The sequence below is a fragment of the Nycticebus coucang genome, chromosome 16 (genome assembly GCF_027406575.1).
Source record: "Nycticebus coucang isolate mNycCou1 chromosome 16, mNycCou1.pri, whole genome shotgun sequence".
NCBI classification, from domain to species: domain Eukaryota; kingdom Metazoa; phylum Chordata; class Mammalia; order Primates; family Lorisidae; genus Nycticebus; species Nycticebus coucang.
The window spans coordinates 72,398,549-72,419,307 of NC_069795.1; the positions used below are offsets into that span (position 1 = coordinate 72,398,549).

Consider the following 20,759-nt stretch of genomic DNA (forward strand, 5'->3'; position numbering starts at 1 on the left):
ACTAGTTGTAACATATTAGTAACTGCCCAGCCCTGAGAGACTCTGGGATATAAATGTGAGAAGGAGGAGGATTAAGTTCTGAAAAACTAAAAGATGCTAGCAAAAGTGAGACTGGGTTTTCCTGTAAGGTTTCTCATGAATTCAGAGGCTAATTCTAAGATCCTGTAGGTTTTCCTGCTGAGCTCATTTGTAAATAATGTGTATATAATGGCTTTTAATGCAAACGACATGTGTTTATAATTAATTTTTAAACACCACATCAGCCTGTTTTAATTCCTGAAATGAGTTTTAATGATGATAATTAATATGCCCAGCGTTGGCCTCCCAAGTTCAGTGACCTTTAAACTGAGAACTCATCTAAATGTCCCTTCTGGTATTCCTGCTTTGGATACTGCTTGAACACATGTATAGCATGTTGTAGTAAGAAATATTCTGATCTAAGAACTGAGTAAACTGAACTCCGATAACCCTAACATTATCTCAAACTCACACCTCCTGTGACTCCTACGTGTGCTGCTGGAATAATACTCTGTGATTCCACTGAAAGATAACAAAGAGTTAAGCCCTGGAAATAATTTAAGTTTTGTATACACTTATCTTAACTCTAAGGAGTCATATTGTTTCTTGTTTGTTTCTATTATTTCTTCCATGTTCACCTTCTACCCTTATATTTTCAGTCATAATCATTTATTCTAACCCTTCTCCTTTTAGTTGACATGAGTCTTTCAAACACCTCATCAAAGGTATTCAATATCAAAGCATTACCTTTATGAGAGGTCACACACTGTCTCATTGTTGTGCCATCACGAGTCATGGGTAAAACCACTTAATGACATTGCTGCAAGAACATTTCTATGATGAAATTGCTGTGGGAGAGCTTCTAACTTTTATGACGACAGATATGGGCAGCCCTAATTCCACGTTTCACCTCCCACTCACTTCTGCTTGTATGTTAGGGCCCTTCCTCTCCCCATACACTTGTTTATCATATCTTTCTGCATTCAGAATACTTTTTTTCTAAGTGGCTTAAGATGGCAATTGCTCAAAAAAAAAAAAAAAAAAGGATTTGAGACTCACATGACGCTTAAAAAGCCAAACAGGAAAAGGAAAAAAAAAACCAGTATTATGAAAACATCACATGTACTGTCCCTTCCCTTTCTTCTAAATCCACAGCAAGAGAGGTTGATGTGCCTCCATTTCTTGTCTATACTTCTTTGGACTTCTGGCTTCTTTTCCCTGCCAAAGCTGTTATTAAATGTGAATGTGTATGTTGGGGTGGGAGCATTTGGAGTGAAGCATTTGGTCAGCAAGGAACAGGTGTGCTTGATAGACTATCAAGAAAAGGTGAGCAAGAAAACACGTGGAAGGGAAGCAAGACACTACTTTTCACTCATCCTTACAATTAAAGTCAAAATCAAAGTATGCAGACGAGAAAGGGACCAAGGGATCCTGTGGTTACAGTACCTCCACCAAACAGATCTCAATAAATGTGGATTGAACTTAAACCAGTATCTTCATTTAATAGAAGAAATGGAGTCCCACACGGTTATACATTGCCCAGGACTAGCTCTGAGTTTGGCCAGAACCAAGGTCCTGCAATTTCTCCACCAATTTTTCTTCCCTTAAAAGATACCAGAATAACTTTTTTATTTAATTTCTAACACCTACTAAAGAGTAAGTATGAAATGTTGAGCTCAATTAATAAGTGGCAGTTTAATGGAAAGAATATGGATTTTGGAGTCAGACCTAGATAATAAATCTCAGCTTAGTCTGTAAGCACTTGGGCAAGATTCTTTTTTTTTTTTTGGAAACAGTCTCCCTCTGTCACCCTAAGTAGAGTGCCATGGCATCATAGCTCACCGCAACCTCAAACTCTTGGGCTCCACGGTTCTCTTGCCTCAGTTTTCTATTTTTTAGTAGAGATGAGGTCTCACTCTTGCTCAAGCTGTTCTTGAGCTCCCAAGTTCAAACAGTGTACACTGCCTCGGCCTCCCAGAATGCTGGGATTACAGGCCTGAGCCACTGCGCCCAGCCTTGGGCAAGATTCGTGATCTTTCTAAACCTGAGCTTTCGTATCTCAATAATTGGGGATAATAAAGTGGCCACATACTGTTATTGTAACAATTAAACAAGGTTATAAGAAGTACTTTGGTGTGTGGCACAAATCAGAGACTTCAGTAAATAATTGTGAAATGAATAAATGGTGGTTATTACTATATTTGATAACCCTCTTAGAGAATCAACATACTTTTCAGAAGGTAAGTCAACTAAACCTTTTAGATGTGTTAAATTCTTTAGATAAATATAATTATTACCATATTTAAACTGTTGTTTGCCTAATTTCTTTTTACATTAGAAAATGTCTGCTTCAGATACCTCACAGTCTTTTAATTTCTTTAATTCCAGATTAATTCATGGAGGACAGATGTTGAATGGATTGGCAGGCCCAACTGTAATGAATGCAGCACCGTTCCTTTCCACGACGTGGTTTTCTGCAGATGAACGGGCCACTGCCACAGCAATTGCATCAATGCTCAGTTATCTTGGTGGAGCTTGTGCATTTTTAGTTGGACCACTTGTTGTTCCAGCTCCCAATGGGACATCACCTCTTCTTGCTTCAGAGAATAGCAGGGCTCATATTAAAGATCTCATAGAGACTGTATTATATGCAGGTAATTTGAAGTTTATTTTCTTCCTGTTGTTCTTTGTCTTTTATCCCAGCCCTCTACTTTTTGTATACCGGATCACTTCATGTGAAATACTTAGGATGACTAAAACATAAATATGTACATAATGTGCTTTCCTTATCATCTCATGTGGAAATGCCTATTTAAAACTTAGGCACTTCCTAGGAAGTTAAGTTTAAAATGTATTCTTGCTATATGGAAGGTTATATCTTAATTTTACTCTTCTCCCCATCTACAGTTAAGCACTGTATAACATATTTTCTCTGTCTTCTCTAAATATCTTATCAGCATATAAAACTAAATCTCATGATTGACAATAACATCTATTAGTAGATGTTAATCCCATTTTCACCGTTGCAGTCTTCCCATTATTTGCCATGTTCTCTGTCCTGTGTACCTTGATCACCTGCATTTTATTCTTCTCTTCATTCCCTACTCTCTGTGTGTTTAGTGTATTAATCTGGGATATTGACCTTCCCCAAACATCCTCCCAGATACTTTCTCTTTTTATTTCTAGAGTCGAGTACTAGTCTGAGCCCTAGTCTACTTTTTTTTTTTTTTTTTTTTTTGAGACAGAGTTCACTTTGTCACCAGGCAACCTTCAGCTCCAGGGCTCAAGTGATTTCTCTTGCCTCAACCTCCCAAGTAGCTGGGACTAGGGCAGTGGTTCTCAACCTGTGGGTTGCGACCCCTTTGTAACAATGAAAATACATCAAGGCGTTAGGAAGGTTGAGAACCATTGGCTAGGGGCATGTGCCACCACACCTGGCTAGTTTTTCTATATTTGGTGGAGTTGGTCTCAAACTCCTAGTCTCAAGCAGTCCTCCCACCTTGGAATCCCACAGGGCTAGGATGACAAATGTGAACCTCTGCCTAGTCCACTCTTGTATTTCGGGCATTTGCTATATACTAAGCACTTTGCTAATCACTAGGAACTGGTAAGGTCAATAGTGAGATAGTTATAATACAAATAGAGATATATAGAGGTTGGGACCTATAACTTGCCTGGGTTTAGAGAAGAGGAGTCAGAGAAGACTTCACCAAGAATGTAATAATTAAACAAACGTAAGAATTTCATAGGAGTTCACCAAGTGTTCAAGTAGTTTAGGGTATTTACAAAGGAAACAGCAACCACAAAGGAAGGGAAGCTATGGAAGAGTTCAGCATGTCCAGGGAAATGCACAGTTTTTTATTGCTGGACTAATGTAAATGTGTGTGTTTGGGTATAGGCTACAAGTGGCCAAAAATGAAGGTACAAGGATAAGGGACCAGATTATGCTGAACTTTTTATTTATTTAGTCACTTACCAATTTAACAAACATACTTTGAGCCTTTGTGGTTCTGTTACTGTGCTAGACACTGAGATAGATATTTTTCCTTCTTACACTGCCCTGAATGATACAGACATATAAATGAATTGTTGTGAAACAGAATGATGAGTGGTATAAATCCAAGGCCTACACTTGTGCTCAGAGTTTGGACAAAGAGCCCCTCACCCAGATTTTGAGGGTGAAGTAGAGCTTCCTGGAGATAGAGCATCTGAGATGGAAGCTGGAGGATGAGAGAGAGCCACGGATAGTAGGCATGAGGAAGAGGGCACTAGAGAGGGAAGCCAGGCCCCGCAGCCCTTCTAAGCACAGCTAGAGGGGTTGAAGTTCACCATGTAAGCAAAGGCCACATTCTGAAGAACTGTTATGTCAGAGAGTTATATGATGACATTTACTCCTCAACATACATTTTAGAAAGTTTAAAACTGAAAGCAAGAGTAGTGGCAATATAGGAAGCATTTATCCCCCTCCCCCAATAGATAAGGAAAAACTTGAAATGTAAAAATAATAAAAGTGAAAGCAGATGTGGTCATACAGTTTTTTTTTGTTTTGTTTTTGTTTTTGTTTTTGTTTTTTTGTAGAGACAGAGTCTCACTTTATGGCCCTCGGTAGAGTGCCGTGGCCTCACACAGCTCACAGCAACCTCCAACTCCTGGGCTTAGGCGATTCTCTTGCCTCAGCCTCCCAAGTAGCTGGGACTACAGGCGCCCGCCACAACGCCCGGCTATTTTTTGGTTGCAGTTCAGCTGGGACCAGGTTTGAACCCGTCACCCTCGGTATATGGGGCCGGCGCCTTACTGAGTGAGCCACAGGTGCCGCCCCATACAGTTTTTTTAATTGAAAGCCTAAGCAATGACTGAATCTTTTAAATGACTGGGTTTTAAGTGCCATTAGGCGTGTTTTGATGCTGTGCACATCCTTTTGGGTCATGGTTTCGATGCAGTCAAGAAGCCCTCACACAGAGCTTCCCAGTATTCCTCTAGTGCTTTCATATTTGCCAGTTTGCCTTTTGGAATATTGTCCCATGATTCTTCATTCCATTAAATATGCTTTGCTAGACTTAAGAGGTTAAAGACTCTTAAATTACTTCAGACAATGGCACTATAAGAAAAGTAAACTACAGATAAATTTTTTTTTATGAATGTAGACACAAAAGTCATGAAGAAATACTAGCAAGCCAAATACAGCAACGCACAAAAAGGTTGAAATACTATTACCAAGTGGGATTTATCCCAGGAATGAAAGATTTAGTTTAACCTTCAAAACTCAATATATATAAATAACATAAATAGATTAAAGAAAAAAATGACTTTTAATAGATACAGAAAAAGCACATGATAAATCCAACACCCTTTCAAGACAGAAACAATGAACAAACTAGGAATAGAAAGGAGCTTGTGCAGCCTAATTCAAAGCATCTACGAAAACCCCACAGATAACATATTTAACAAAGACTGAATGAATGCATTTCATCTAGAATAAAAAAAAGGCAAGGAACTTTTGCTATTTTTTTTTTTTAACATTGTGCTGGAGGTTCTAATCACCATCACTGAGCAGGAAAAAGAAGTAAAAATATCCAGATTGGAAAGTAGGAGATAAAAAAGATATCTATTAAAAATGATGTGGTTTTAAATATAGAAAATTCTCTGAATCCGCTAAAAAACATTAGATCTTCTAAAAACAAGCTCAGCAAAGTTTTTTGATACAAGATTAATATGTAAAATATCAATTATATTTCTGTATATTGGCAGTGAACAAGCCAAATATGAAATTAGGAAAACAATTCAGTTTATAATAGCATCAGAATAAAATGTTTATGAATAAAATCAACAAAGTGTAAAATTTATGATCTGAGAGCTTCAAAACACTGCTGAAAGAAATTTAAAAAGACTTAAAAACTGGAAAGGAATTCCATATTCATGGGTTGGAAGGTTTAATTTTGTGAAGAGATTCCCAAATCTATCTGTAAATTCAGTGTAATTTACACTGTTAAATAGCTAAAACACTACTGAAAAGAACAAAATTGGAGAACTTATGCTTCTAATTTTCAAAACTTACTACAAAGCCACACTAATTAACACAGCATGGTGCTAGCATAAGGATAGATACGTGAATCAGTAGAATAGAAGTGAGATTCCAAAATAACAAACCATAACATTTATTGTTTATTGACTTTTCACAAGGGTACCAGGATAATTCAGTTAGGGAAAAAGTCTTCAGTAAGTGATACTGGAACAACTGGATATCTACATTCAAAAGAATTTTAACCCCTTTCTTATACTGTACATAAAAATTATACCTAAATACGAGAGTTAAAACTATAGAACTCTTAGATCACAAACTTTGGTCAGGCAAAGTCTTTTTATAAGGGACACCAAAAGCACAGGTGATAAAAGAAAAATATATAAGTTGTGCTTCATCAAAATTTAAAACTTCTGTACTTCAGAAGACCCCATCAAGAAAGTGTGAAGACAACCTGCAGAATAGGAGAAAATTGTTGCAAATCGTGGATCTGAAAATGGACTTACAGCTACAATGTATAAAGAAGTGTTACAACTTGACATAAACAGACAACTCAGTTAACAAGTATCAAAGAACTTGAACACATTTCTCCAGGGAAAATATATATATATTTTTTTGCTCTTAAGCACCGCATTGTTTAATCAAGCTGTATTATAAATAACATTTTAAAATTGCTTACATACTTTAAAAAATTGCTTAGCTAGTAACATACATGTTCTGTGTTTGTTACATGACTTTGTCATCATCATCTGCCCTGTTTTAATAAGTTTGCCCTAATTTCATCAGCAATTCTCCTTATACTTAGCCTCATGCATGTTAATTCTATTATCTTAAACCTTCTGCCCTTATCTTGGATTCTGAAGATTTGCTTTACTTGTTTGTTCGTTTATTTTTAATTATTATTTTTTTTAATTTTTTTTAATTCATTTGTTTTTATTGTTAAGTCATAGCTGTGTACATTAGTGCAATCAAGGGGTACAATGTGCGGGTTTCATATATAATCTGAAATATTCTCATCAAACTGTTCAATGTAGCTTTCATGGCATTTTCTTAGTTACTGTATGTAGGTATTTGTATTAGTTATTAATTTAGTATGTTTCGCCTGTACCCATTCTAAGATGCACCGTAGATGTGGCCCCACCCATTACCCTCCCTCCACCAAAACCTCCCCCCTCCCTTCCCCTTCCTATATAAATGGCCATAAAGCACATTAAAAAGTGTTCCAAGTCTTTAGTCTTTAGGGAAATGCACACCAAAATTATAGTAAGATACATTTTACACCCCGTAGGATGGCTGTGACCAATAAAATGGAAAATTGGATGAAGTGGAGGAATTAGAACCCTCATATATTGAGGGAATGTAATGGTGTCACTTTTAGAAACAGTATAGCATTTCCTCAAAATGTTACACAGATTACCATATGCCCCAGAAATTTGATTTCTAGATGTATACCCAAGTGAAATTAAAACATCTATCTATGTAAGAATGTATGTTTGTAGCATCATTATATATATGATATAATAGCCAAGAAATAGAAACAACCCAAATGTTTACCAACTGATAAGCAGATAAATACAATGTGGTATATCCATACACTGGAATACTATTTTACAACAAAAAAGAATAGAATACTGATACATGTTCCCATGACCCTTGAAAACATTACACTAAGTAAAAGAAGCCAGTCACAAAAGACACATATCCTATGATTCCATTCACATCAAATTTCCAGCATACTCAAATCCATAAAGACTGACAATAGATTACTGATGCCTGTGGCTGAGAGATTTGGAAGTAATGGCTGTGGAGTTTCTTTGGGGGATGATGAAACAATTCTAAAATTATTTGTGGTTATGGTTGCCCAACACTGTGAATATGCTAAAAAACCATTGGATTGCACACTTTAAACGTGTGAATTTTACGTTATGTGATTATATTTCAATGAAGCTGTTTACAAAAATGCCTATAGAAAGATAATCAAAGAATATGAACAAGGCAATCACAGAAGAAAAAATACAGGCCCAGAAAGGTGGCACCATACCTATAGTCCCAGCTACTTGATAGGGTGAGGAGGGAGGGTCTTTTGAGCCCAGGAATTCAAGGTTAACAGTGAGCTGTGATCATGCCTGCACTTTGGCCTGGGTAACAGACCAAGACCCTGTCTCTAAAAAAGAAAATGAAAAGAAATGAAAATGGCCAGTAAGCATATGGAAGATGCACATTTAGCATTATTAATAATTAAAAGAACAATGAATTTAAAAAATTGTTAACTTCTTGTTGCTCCTCAGATTGACAAAAACCAAGGAGAAGGAGCACACAAAAGAAAAAAAGAAGAAAGAAATCTGTTAACAGTTCTATCTTTAAGAATCAGGAATCTTTGGATTTCTAATTGAATTAAATAAGACTACCTATGGTTAAGTGTCTTAAAGGAATATTGTCCCTTTTGCTGAGAATATAGCCCTAGGATTTTTAGGTCATTAAATATGAAATATATGATTTTGAATCCCAAGTTTAGTTTATTATATCTCAAACAAGAAGCAGTACAATTAATCAAAGTATGCACCTAAGCTATCAGCACAGTTTTGCCATCTTAGTGGTATGCCAGCAGCAAAGAAGCCTGGAGAGCTAATGGTGATGAAGTCATGAAAGACATTTTCCATAGCTTGTTGAGAATTGAATATTTTTCCTTGCAAGAAGTGGTCCCAGGGCTAGAAGAAATGGTAGTCTGTTGTTGCAAGGTCTGGTGAATATGGTGTATAACAGAGAGCTTCCAAGTTCAGCTTCTGTATTTTGAATGTCAGACTTTGCTGCTAGCTCACGTATAGGTTGAGATAGATTCACTTCCACTACAGCTTTCACCTCTTCATCATCCACGTTGGTCTCAGGCCACCCACATGCCTCATTTTCAAGATTAAAATCACCAGAACTGAACTTCTCTAACCATCCACATACTGTGCATTCATTAGCCACATTCTTCCCAAACACTTCATTGGTATTTTGAGCTGTCTGCACTGCACTGGTTCCATAATAGAACTCATGTTCAAAAATAACATAAATTTTTGACTTATCCATGGTTTCACAAAAATTGCTCTAAAAAAAATTTGAAAGATAAATCACAAGGCAAATTGTGCCTCTGAAAGAATGAGGATGTATTCACAATAAGAAAAAAAACAAGTGTCGAAGTGTAATGTCAGCAATATCAACTGTCAAACGTATTACTAAAGGAAATCAGACATTTCATATTTAATAACCTAATAGAATTACCCAGCCAAAAGGACCTCTAAAAATCACTAAATTCAGTCCATTGGTTGACCCAGTAAGAGTGAGGGATTCACCCATATTCAACTTAATTAGTGGCATAAGCAGGTCTATACTCCAAGTGTCCTGACGTTTCTGCTAGTGCTGTGCTTTTCTACTAAATTGTGTATAGTTATCAAAAGCGGGGACTTCCAAGTGCCAGCACTGGGGAGGGAAGGATCAGGATGCCTAGCAACCCTCCCTATTATAATGGCACCAAACTAAGATTATTTGGATGTTCATTTTACTTCTCTCTTTATTTTTGAGACAGAGTCTTGCTCTGTCCCCTGGACTACAAGGCCATGGCCTCAGCCTAGTTCACAGCAACCTTAGACTCATGGGCTCAAGCAATCCTCCTGCCTCAGCCTCCTAAGTAGCTGGGACTACAGACGCCTGCCACAACACCCAGCTAATTTTGCTGTTTTTAGTAGAGACCAGGTCTCGCTTTGCTCAGGCTGGTCTCAAACTCATAAGCACAAGTGATCTTCTGCCTTGGCCTCCCGGAGTGCTAGGATTATAGGCATGCACCATTCCTAGCCTGAATGTTCATTTTACTTCTGATTGTTTAATATTCGGCATTAGTCTTGTGTTTAAATTCTCTCTTTCTCTTGGTTTCTTATTTTTAAATGCTTTCTTATTCAAATTTCCTGTGCAGTCTGTAAGTTGGATCTGTCCTACATTGTGCATCAGAATATCCTATCGTTGATCATTCAAATTTCCTATTCTGTTCTTACCAGTTTTCTGAATCATTTTTTTTCTTTCTGAATACCATGCTTAATAGACAGTCTTCCAAGACCTAGTACTATTGGTTTTTAGTGTGTTTTCTCCATAGGGCAACCCTCGTTTACTCCCTCAGTCTTTTTGTCTATGTGCTATACTGTAGTACATGTACCATCGTGCTTTCTTGTTTATACTGTGGCTTCTTTCCTGCGACCTGCTGAAATTTGTTACTCCTAGACTGAGGTATAGCAGCCAGGTACTTTATTTTGCTTATGCTTATATTGCCTCTGGCTTAGTTGATGTTCAGTAAGTACTTGTTAGATAAATGAATACTCAAAGCTTTCAACTATTTGTGTTGCCCAGTTAACATTTTATTTATTTTCTTTTCTTTCAGAATTTGGAGTTGTCTGCTTAATATTTTCTGCAACACTAGCTTATTTCCCACCCCGGCCTCCTCTTCCTCCCAGTGTTGCTGCAGCTAGCCAGAGGCTGAGTTATCGGAGGAGCTTTTGTAGATTGTTAAGGTAAATATAGTTAGAATCATTGGACTGTTCTGATTAATACCTTCAAGATAATCTCACTTTTTTTTTTTTTTTTTTTTTTTGTGTGAGGTAGAGTCTTACTCTGTCACCCTGGCTACAGTGCAGTGGCATCATCCTAGCTCACGGCACCCTTGACCTTCTGAGCTTAAGTGATCCTTTTGCTTCAGCCTCTCAAGTAGCTGCGACTGCAGACATAGGCCATTGTGACCAACAAATTTTTCTGTTTTTAGTAGAGATGGGGTCTTGCTCTTATTCAGGCTGGTCTTAAACCCCTGACCTCAAGCAAACCTCCAGCCTTAGCCTCCCAGAGTGATGGAATTATGGTTGTGAGCCACTGTGCCCAGCTTAGATCTTTGACATTCTTAGAATGGTCTTACACACTATAGGCCATTATTTGGAACTTAAAGATCTAAGACTTTTGTTGACTATATTTTTAGTCTTTTTCTCGTAATTTTTAACAGATTTCCATATCTAAAAATAATTTTTTTTACCACCTATCCATCCAAAATAGTTTTCTTTTTTTTGCAAGAATCCAAACCATGTTATAGCTGGCCAAATTTTAAGTTCAGATCTTAAGTCATTTAATTGTCTGTTGACATTTAATTGTGATTTCAGACACCTAATTTTCTTTATTCTTTTTTGATCATTGAGAAGAAATTTTATGTAATATTCAGTATGTATTTGCTGAAAATGACCCTTTATATTATTCGCTTAATTATCTTAAATTTTCTTTTCACAGCAGACATTTCGTTTTGCTCTGCTGAAGCAAAGTGCCATTTCCATTCATTGTGAAATTTGCAACATACTTTCTTCCATTTCAGTCTGTTTATTTTCTTTCTATATGAGATATTTAAATAAGCAAATTACACTGTCATTTTAGTGTATGAAAAAATAATTAGAACTGAATCGGTTCATTGACACAAATAAGATCAGTGATGGATTATAATACTAGAAACAAGACAGGCCCCAACTTGTGCTCTATAATAATATCTTAGCATTGCAGCTGTTAAAGCAAAGTATAGTCCTACTAGAAAAATTAAGTTGTGTTTAATGGAAAAATATTTTCCACTGCTTTTGTTTTTAAACTTAGATTTTAAATTATTTAAAATAAAATAAAATTAAAAACTCATTTCCTCAGTTACACTAGACCCATTTCAAGTGCTGTATAACCCTGTTTTTCAAATGTTAGTTTACAGCCAACTAATTTAGTGAGTTGACTGTTATTCTTTTTTAAGCAAAGGAGAATGGGATAAAATAGGAAATATTATTATATCACACATAGGAAGGATACATACATATGGTTTTGGGACATTTGTTTCAAAATATACGTATGTATATTGAATAGGTCACAAAGTAAAAATAAATTTTTTACTCTGGGGTACAGTAAAAAGATTTTGAAAACCACTTCTCTGCAGTACCTGGTACATTGCCTTCCACATAATAGGTAAAGAAAAATAAGAATTAAGTTGAATTGTGATTGATAGCACACATTTTCAAGATGATAGTTATAAATGGTAGGTTTTTTTTTTTTCTTTTGAAGCTATTTAACTTTTTTTCCCATGCAAAGCCAGTGGTAGACGTTAGATAGCAATAGCTGGAGAATTGGGTGGGGTCATATTATGAAATACTAATATATTCCATGGAAAATGAGTCACTGAAGGATTTTAAGCCCAGGAATTGTGTACAAGATTGTTCTGATAAGGAAAAACAATAATTTAAATCACCCTGTCCATGATATACCCTATGTTTACTTCAGTTACTTAGAGTCAAAATCTTCATTCTCTATTTAAACCATAAAGTATAAGATCTTCCTTCTGTATAAAAAGCCCTCTTCACATGGGCCTGACATTCCTTTTTCTCTTTCCTTACTTACCTGTTCTTGCTCTGTGATTGCCATCTTCTGCCTTTGGGCTGTCATGAGTTCTGTGGGCCTGTGGTGTCCTGTTCCTCTAGCCTACCAATATAATTTTCTTTGGTCTTGCGAAGAACTCCTGAAATCATCACTTTCTGGATTAATCATAGTAACTGTCTCTCTGGATTTTGATTCCACTGTCGGGCAAAAAGTCCAGTTAATGGTTACGCACCAAGGTTTCTACCACAATTATTTATTTATTGTCCATATGATTCCCTTTTCTTAATATGCTATAACCTGTATGCCCTAGTACAAACATTTCTCTTCCTTTATATGATGGCTTAATGTTTGATGATGATGGTTATCGCTTTTGTCTTTTAGCCTTCCTGAGTGGAGAGTTGAGTTAAGCATATTCCTTACTTCCAGGCACATGGACACATTTATTCAGTTATTTTTTCTTTTATTCTTGGGCTTATGTTTCTCCTTCGTATTTTCCTGTATCTCCTAATCTCTATGCTTTTGCAATACATGTATTGTTTTGTATGCATCTATATTTAATTTATCTAAATTATGGCATATTATACATCTTATTCTGTTTGACTTTTTCTACTAAGCTTTTTTTTAACTTTTTCTTTTTTCTTTTTTATTGTTGAGGATTCATTGAGGGTATAAGAAAGCAGGTTACACTGATTGCATTTGTTACATAAAGTCCCTCTTACAATCGTGTCTTGCTCCCAAAAGGTGTGTCACACACCAAGACCCCAAACCCCCTCCCTCCTTCCCTCTCTCTGCTCTCCCCTTCCCCCACCCCCACCATATCATTAATTGTCCTCATATCAAAATTGAGTACATAGGATTCATGCTTCTCCTTTCTTGTGATGCTTTACTAAGAATAATGTGTTCCACTTCCAACCAGGTTAGTGCAAAGGCTGTAAAGTCTCCATTTTTGTAATGGCTGAATAGTATTCCATGGTGTACATATACCACAGCTTGTTAATCCATTGCTACGTTGGTGGGCATTTAGGCTGTTTCCACATTTTGGCAATTGTAAATTGAGCTGCAGTAAACAGTCTAGTGCAAGTGTCCTTATGATAAAAGGAATTTTTTCCTTCTGGGTAGATGCCCAGTAATGGGATTGCAGGATCAAATGGGAGGTCTCGATTAAGTTCTTTGAGGGTTCTCCATACTTCCTTCCAAAAAGCTTGTACTAGTTTGCAGTCCCACCAGCAATGTAAAGTGTTCATTTATCTCCACATCCACACCAGTATCTGCAGTTTTGAGATTTTGTGATGTGGGCCATTCTCACTGGGGTTAGATAGTATCTCAGGGTGGTTTTGATTTGCATTTCTCTAATAATTAGGGATGATGAGCATTTCTTCATATGTTTGTTAGCCATTCGTCTGTCTTCTTTAGAGAAGGTTCTATTCATGTCTCTTGCCCATTGATATATGGGATTGTTAGCTTTTTTCATGTGGATTAATTTGAGTTCTCTATAGACCCTAGTTATCAAGCTTTTGTCTGATTGAAAATATGCAAATATCCTTTTCCATTGTGTGGGTTGTCTGTTTGCTTTGGTTGTTTCCTTAGCTGTACAGAAGCTTTTCAGTTTAAGTCCCATTTGTTTATTTTTGTTATTGTTGCAACTGCCATGGCAGTCTTCTTCATGAAGTCTTTCCCCCGGGCCAGTATTTTTCAGTGTTTTTCCTGTGCTTTGTTTGAGGATTTTTATTGTTTTGCCTTAAATTTAAGTCCTTTATCCATCTTGAATCAATTTTTGTGAGTGGATAAAGGTGTGGGTCCAGTTTCAGTCTTTTACATGTGGATATCCAGTTCTCCCAGCACCATTTATTGAATAGGGAGTCTTTCCCGCAGTGTATGATCTTGTTTGGTTTTTCAAAGATTAGAGAGTTGTAAGATGTTAGTTTCATTTCCTGGTTTTCTGTTCAATTCCAAATGTCTATATCTCTGTTTTTGTGCCAGTACAATGCTGTCTTGACCACTATGGCTTTGTAGTACAGCCTAAAATCCGGTATGCTGATGCCCCTGGCTTTGTTTTTATTACTAAGAACTGCCTTCACTATATGGGGTTTTTTTCTGGTTCCATACAAAATGCAGAATCATTTTTTCCAAGTCTTGAAAGTATGATGTTGCTATTTTAATAGGGATGGCATTGAATTGGTAGATTGCTTTGGGAAGTTTAGACATATTAACAATGTTGATGCTTCCCAGCTATGAGCATGTTATGTTCTTCCATTTGTTAATATCCTCTGCTATTTTCTTTCGTAGGGTTTCATAATTTTCTTTATAGACGTCATTCACCTCTTTCGTTAGGTATTTTCCTAGGTATTTTATTTTCTTTGAAGCTATCGTGAAGAGAGTTGTGTCCTTAATTAGCCTCTCATCTTGGCTGTTATCAGCATATACAAAGGCTACTGACTTGTGGACGTTGATTTTACATCCTGAGACATTACTGTATTTTTTGATGACTTCCAGGAGTCTTGTGGTTGAATCTTTGGGGTTCTCTAAGTATAAGATCATATCATCACAAAGAGAGTTTGACCTCCTCTGCACCCATTTGGATTCCCTTTATTTCCTTGTCTTGCCTAATTGTATTGGCTAAAACTTCCAGCACTAAGTTGAATAGTAATGGTGCCAGAGGACAACCTTGTCTGGTTCCAGTTCTAAGAGGAAAAGCTTTCAGTTTTGCTCCATTCATCCTTTAGGTTGTCTATTTGCTTTGGTTGTCTCCTTAGCTGTACAGATGCTTTTCAGTTTAAGTCCCATTTGTTGGAAAAGGATGCTGGATTTTATCGAATGCTTTTTATGCATCTATTAAGAGGATCATATGGTCTTTGTTTTTGCTTCTGTTGATACAGTGAATAATGTTTATGGACTTGCATATATTAAACCAGCCTTGCATCCCTGGGATAAAACCTACTTGATCATGATATATGACTTTTTTGATAATAAGCTGTAATCTATTGGCTAGGATTTTGTTGAGAATTTTTGCATCTATATTCATTAGTGAAATTGGTCTGAAATTCTCCTTTTTAGTTGAGTCTTTTCCTGATTTGGGTATCAGGGTGATGTTTGCTTCATAGAGCATGTTGGGGAAGATTCCTTCCTCCTCAATTTTTTGGAATAATTTCTGCAATGCGGGAATAAGCTCTTCTTTGAAGGTTTGATAGAATGCTGGTGTGAAGCCATATGGATCAGGGCTTTTATTTTGTTGGAAGATTTTTTATTGTTTCTTTGATCTTAGAGCTTAAAATTCATCTGTTCAGGAACTCTGTTCCAGGCTAAGTCTAGGGAGAGGGTGTGATTCCAAATATTGATCTATTTCCTTCACATTGTCTAATTTCTGGACATAGAGTTTCTGGTAGTATTCAGAGATAATCTCTTGTATCTCTCTGGCATTTATGATTGAGGTTACTAGAGATTTTAATTTTCTGTTTCTACTTAGTCTGGCCAAAGGTTTGTCTATTTATTTTTCAAAAAAACAACTTGTTTCATTAATTTTCTGAATGCTGCTTTTGTTTTCAATTTCATTGATCTCTGATTTAATTTTGGATATTTCTTTTCTTCTGCTGGGTTTAGGCTTAGATTGTTCTTTTTTTTCCAATTCCATAAGATGGTGTATGAGTTTGTTGATGCACTCTCTTTCTGTTTTTTGAATGTAGGCATCTAAAGCAATAAATTTTCCTCTCAGAACTGTTTTTGCAGTATCCCACAGGTGTTGGTAACTGTGTCATCATTGTTGTTATGCTCAAGGAAGTTAATGATTTTCTGTTTTATTTCTTTCTGCACCCAACTGTCATTCAACAGAAGGTTGTTTAATTTACATGCCTTTGTGTGGAATTGAATTTTTTTGTTGGAGTTGAATTCCACCTTTACTGCCTTGTGGTCTGAGAAGATACAAGTTAAAATTTCAATTCTTTTGATTCTGTTGAGGTTTGTTTTGTGTCCTAGAATATGATCAATTTGGGCGAAAGTTCCATAGCGTGATGAGAATGTATATTCTTTATCTTTCAGATGGAATGTTTTATATTGTCTATCAAGCACAATTGTTCTAGAGTCTCATTTAAGTCCCTTATATCTTTGTTTAATTTGTGTTTAGTGTATCTGTCCAGCTCTGTAAGAGAAGTGTTAAAGTCCCCTGTTATCATGGTATTATAGGATATCATATTGCTCAGACTGAGTAAGGTCTGTTTCAAGAATCTGGGAGCAGTTAAGTTGGGTGCATAAATTTTTAGAATTGAAACATCTTCTTGTTTATTAAAATGTCTATTTTTGCCTTGACCAATATAAAGTGTCCATCTTTGTCTTTTTTCACGTTAGTTGCTTTAAATCCACATGTATCTGTAAATAAGATTGCAACCGTTCTTTTCTTCTGAATTCCATTTGCCTGACAAATTGTCTTCCAACCCTTAACTCTGAGTTTTACTTTGCCTTTTGAAGGTAGGTGTGTTTACTGCAGACGGCAAATGGATGGCTTATATTTTTTAATCCAATCAGCCAATCTGTGCCTCTTCAGTGGAGAATTCAACCCATTAACATGTATTGAGATAATTGATAAGTGTGGTAGTGTTCTATTATTTTGTGAGAGTCCATTGCTTAGTTTTATCTTTTGCATCATTGTGGAAGTTAGGTTCTGTCCTTTAATTTCTGAGTTCCTACTTTGCTGTTGATCCACCGTGATAGTCAGTATGTAGAACAGGTTGAAGTATTTCCTGTAGAGCTGGTCTTGTGGCAAATTTCCTCAATGTTGCATGGTAGTAAATGATTTGATTTCTCTGTCAATTTTAAAGCTTAGCTTAGCAGGATATAGAATTCTGGGCTAGAAATTCTTCTGTTTAAGTAGGTTAAAGGTAGATGACCATTGTCTTCTTGCTTGAAAAGTTTCATTAGAGGCTCGGCGCCTGTGGCTCAAGCAGCTAAGGCGCCAGCCACATACACCTAAGCTGGCAGGTTCAAATCCAACCCAGGCCCGCCAAACAACAATGACAGCTGCAACCAAAATTAGCCAGGCATTGTGGCAGGCACCTGTAGTCTCAGCTACTTGGGAGGCAGAGGCAGGAGAATCGCTTGAGCCCAGGAGTTGGAGGAGGTTGCTGTGAGCTGTGATGCCATGGCCTCAACCTAGGGTGACAGCTTGAGGCTCTATCTCAAAAAAAAAAGAAGAAAAGAACAGTTTCATTATAGAAGTCTGTAGTCACGCTGATGGATTTGCCCCTGGAAGTCAACTGATGCTTAATCCTGGCAGTTGCAAAATCTTTTCTTTTGTCTTGACTCTTGACAGGTTCATCACAATGTGTCTTGGAGAAGCTCTGTTAGAATTGAGGCGACCTGGAGTCTGATATCCCTCTGAAAGGAGTGTGTTTGAATTCTTTGTGATCTTTGGGAATTTTTCATTTATTATATTCTCTAGTATGGCTTCCATTCCCCTGGGGCATTCTTCTTCCCTTTCTGGGATACCTATAACTTGTATGTTTGAATGCTTCATAGAGTCCCATAATTCTGTCAGTGAACGTTCTGCTTTCTCTCTCCTCTTTTCTGCCTCTTTAACTGAAGTTATTTAACTGAGTTATTTCAAGAGCTTTGTTCTCTACCTCTGAGATTCTTTCTTCTGCATGGTCTAATCTGTTGTTGATACTTTCTCTTGCATATTTAAGATCCCTAATTGACTGCTTCAGTTCCTTCATCTCTTCTATATCCTTTCTATATTCTTCATATTATTCATCTTTTATTTGATTCTGTTTTTGGATTTCCTTTTGGTTATTTTCCACTTTATCATCAGTTTCCTTCATTGTTTCCATCATCTGTATTCTAAATTCCCCTTCTGTCATTTCTAACATTTCTTTATAGGTGTAATCCTCTGCAGTAACTACCTCATGATCCCTTGGAGGGGTTGCTCTGGACTGGTTTTTCACATTGCAGGATTTTTCTGCTGATTCTTCCTCATGAGTGTTTTCTTTTCTCTGTTTCCTTGCCCTAATTTCCTTTTACTTCCTCTTGCTCTTTAAGTTACTGTGCCTCTGGCCTAGGGTTTCTATGAGTCCTTTTGGTATAAGACCAGAAGCATGAGAAGATTGAATAGCAAGAAGGGGAAAAAGATTAAAAAAAGAAAACCAAAGAAAAGAAAAAAGAGAAAGGAGAGGGGTTGAGTGAAAGGAAATATTGATAAAAAGAAGAGAGGCACAGAAAGAGGGAGACAGGAGCAATATAGGTATACAGTAGGGTACCTTGACCCATCTTAGAAACCCCCAACATCTTGGGGTGTTGGGTTTGGTGGTTCCTTTGAGGTCAGCAGCTCTTTGCCAGCCTGTTCAGACATAGTACCTCACCTCCACCAATAGAGAGGAAGGACAAAATTGATATAAATCAAACCAAAACAAGCAAACAGAAAACTTTATGGGATAAAAGTTTTTTTTTGGGGGGGGGGGAACAAAATAATAGGGATAGAAACACTAGCAAAAATGAAGTTCTAATTGTTAAAGAAAGCAACAATGGAAAATTATGTTTAAACTAGAAAAATGAAGAAAGAAAAGAAAGAAGAAAAAAGAAAGGAAAGAAAATTTAGAGGGAAACTGTTGAAATTAAGAAATAAAAAACAAAAACAAAGCAGCAGTATGTGTATCTTGCTGAATATTGTCTGGGCAACAGGTGATCTTCTAGGGTATGAGATGTTAGTCACAATGCTTGTACAGCTATACAAAATGGAGAATGGAGTCCTCTGCTGATTTCTCAAACCCCGTAGGGTGGAGAACCTAAATCTTTCCTCAGCCCACTTAAAAAGCACTTTAAACTGTTAACCTTGGCTAAGCAGAAGCTTTCCCAGGAAAGCCCTTCTGAAGTGGCTGCCTGCTTACCCAGTGTGCCAAAACTGGTCTCACTCTATGCCCCTGAGGGCCAAGGCTGTAAGGCGTCTCAGTCCCCGCCTTTAGGCTGCTCAGACACTAGATTACTCACCCAAGGTCTCCCGCCTGATCCTGGCTCTGCCACCCTAGGGCGGAGCTTGCTGGGGCAGTTCTTCCACAATGGCTCCGCGGCCCACAGCCAAACACTATTAGGTCTGTCCAGCTCAGTGCCTCAGTCCGTGGCCCTAAACACCTCTTAAAGTACTCCACATTCTCGCCCAAGTTCTCCCAAGGTACTTCAACTGAGTGCCAAGTCCCAAAAAAAAAAACAGCTCACCAGTAAGGCCTTTCCAGTTTGCAATCTCACTGCTGCTGTACTTACGGCTGCCGGGGGGATTAGACCAAATGAACACATGCAACCACTTGCCAGTTCTCCACTGCTTTTATTCTCTTCCTGGGGTCCAGAATTCTTTTGCTGACTCCCTCTGTCCCCAGCGGGATGTTTCTGGGTAGATCCCACCATCCAGAGATGCCTGGAGTCTTCTCTCCCCAGTCTCACCATGCCCAGTTGCAAGGAAGCTGTTTCTCGGCCCCTCTCTTGCTCCTCCCTCCCTTTTTTTTTTAACTTTTTGTTTTGAAATGTTACAGAATATACAAAGGTGAAATAGTATAACCCTTAGAACCTAGTATCAACAATTATCAATTAATAGCCAATCTTGTTTCATCTCTGTTCCACCTACATCCTGCTTTCCTGTATCATGAAGCAAATCCCATAAGAAAGATCATTTCACATAGAAATATTTCAACATGTGCAACACAAGTTAAGAATATAAAGACTTTTTTTAACATAAATATACCATTATCTTACCTAAAAGCTTTTACCAGTAATTTGCTAATATAAATCAATATTTAAATTTCCAGTTGTTTTCATAGTTTTGGGGTTTTTTAAATAGTTTGTTGAAATCAGGGTTCAGATTAGGTCCACACATTGTAGTTGATGCGAATGCCTTATAATCTACTCTGGTTCATAGCCTTGTATCTGTAGGTTTCTTTTCTACCTCTCTCTTTTTCCTTATAATTTATTTGTTGAGGAGTCAGCTGTTTTATCCAGATGGTCTAGATTTTATTGATTGCCTCCACATACAGTTTGACATATTCATCTGTCCTTTGTGTTTCCTGTAAGTTATCAGTCATAGGTATGTTCTAATTCACGTTTTATTTTTGCTTTTGTTTTTCTTTTACAAGACTCTATAGGGGATGGCTACCTTCTTTCATCAGGAGGAATGTGATATCTGGATAGCTCTCACTTTGTGATGTTAGCACTCTGTATTCAAGATACAGCCCTATTGCTATGTCTACATCTAGTTCTTTATACTCTGGTATTATCACATTTTATCTACCAACTCCCATTGTGTGCCCAGACTGCCTCTAATTTATTAATCACCACAAATACT

General features: G+C 37.1%; 1 protein-coding gene across 1 annotated transcript in view; it reads left to right on the plus strand.

The window, feature by feature from the left end:
* Positions 1 to 20,759, plus strand: part of SLC49A4 (solute carrier family 49 member 4) — a 112,628-nt gene that overhangs the window by 32,559 nt on the left and 59,310 nt on the right. Inside the window, exons 3-4 of the mRNA XM_053565240.1 lie at positions 2,407 to 2,672; positions 10,449 to 10,578. Coding sequence (XP_053421215.1) covers positions 2,407 to 2,672; positions 10,449 to 10,578 — 396 coding nt within the window. The remainder of the gene's footprint in view (positions 1 to 2,406; positions 2,673 to 10,448; positions 10,579 to 20,759) is intronic.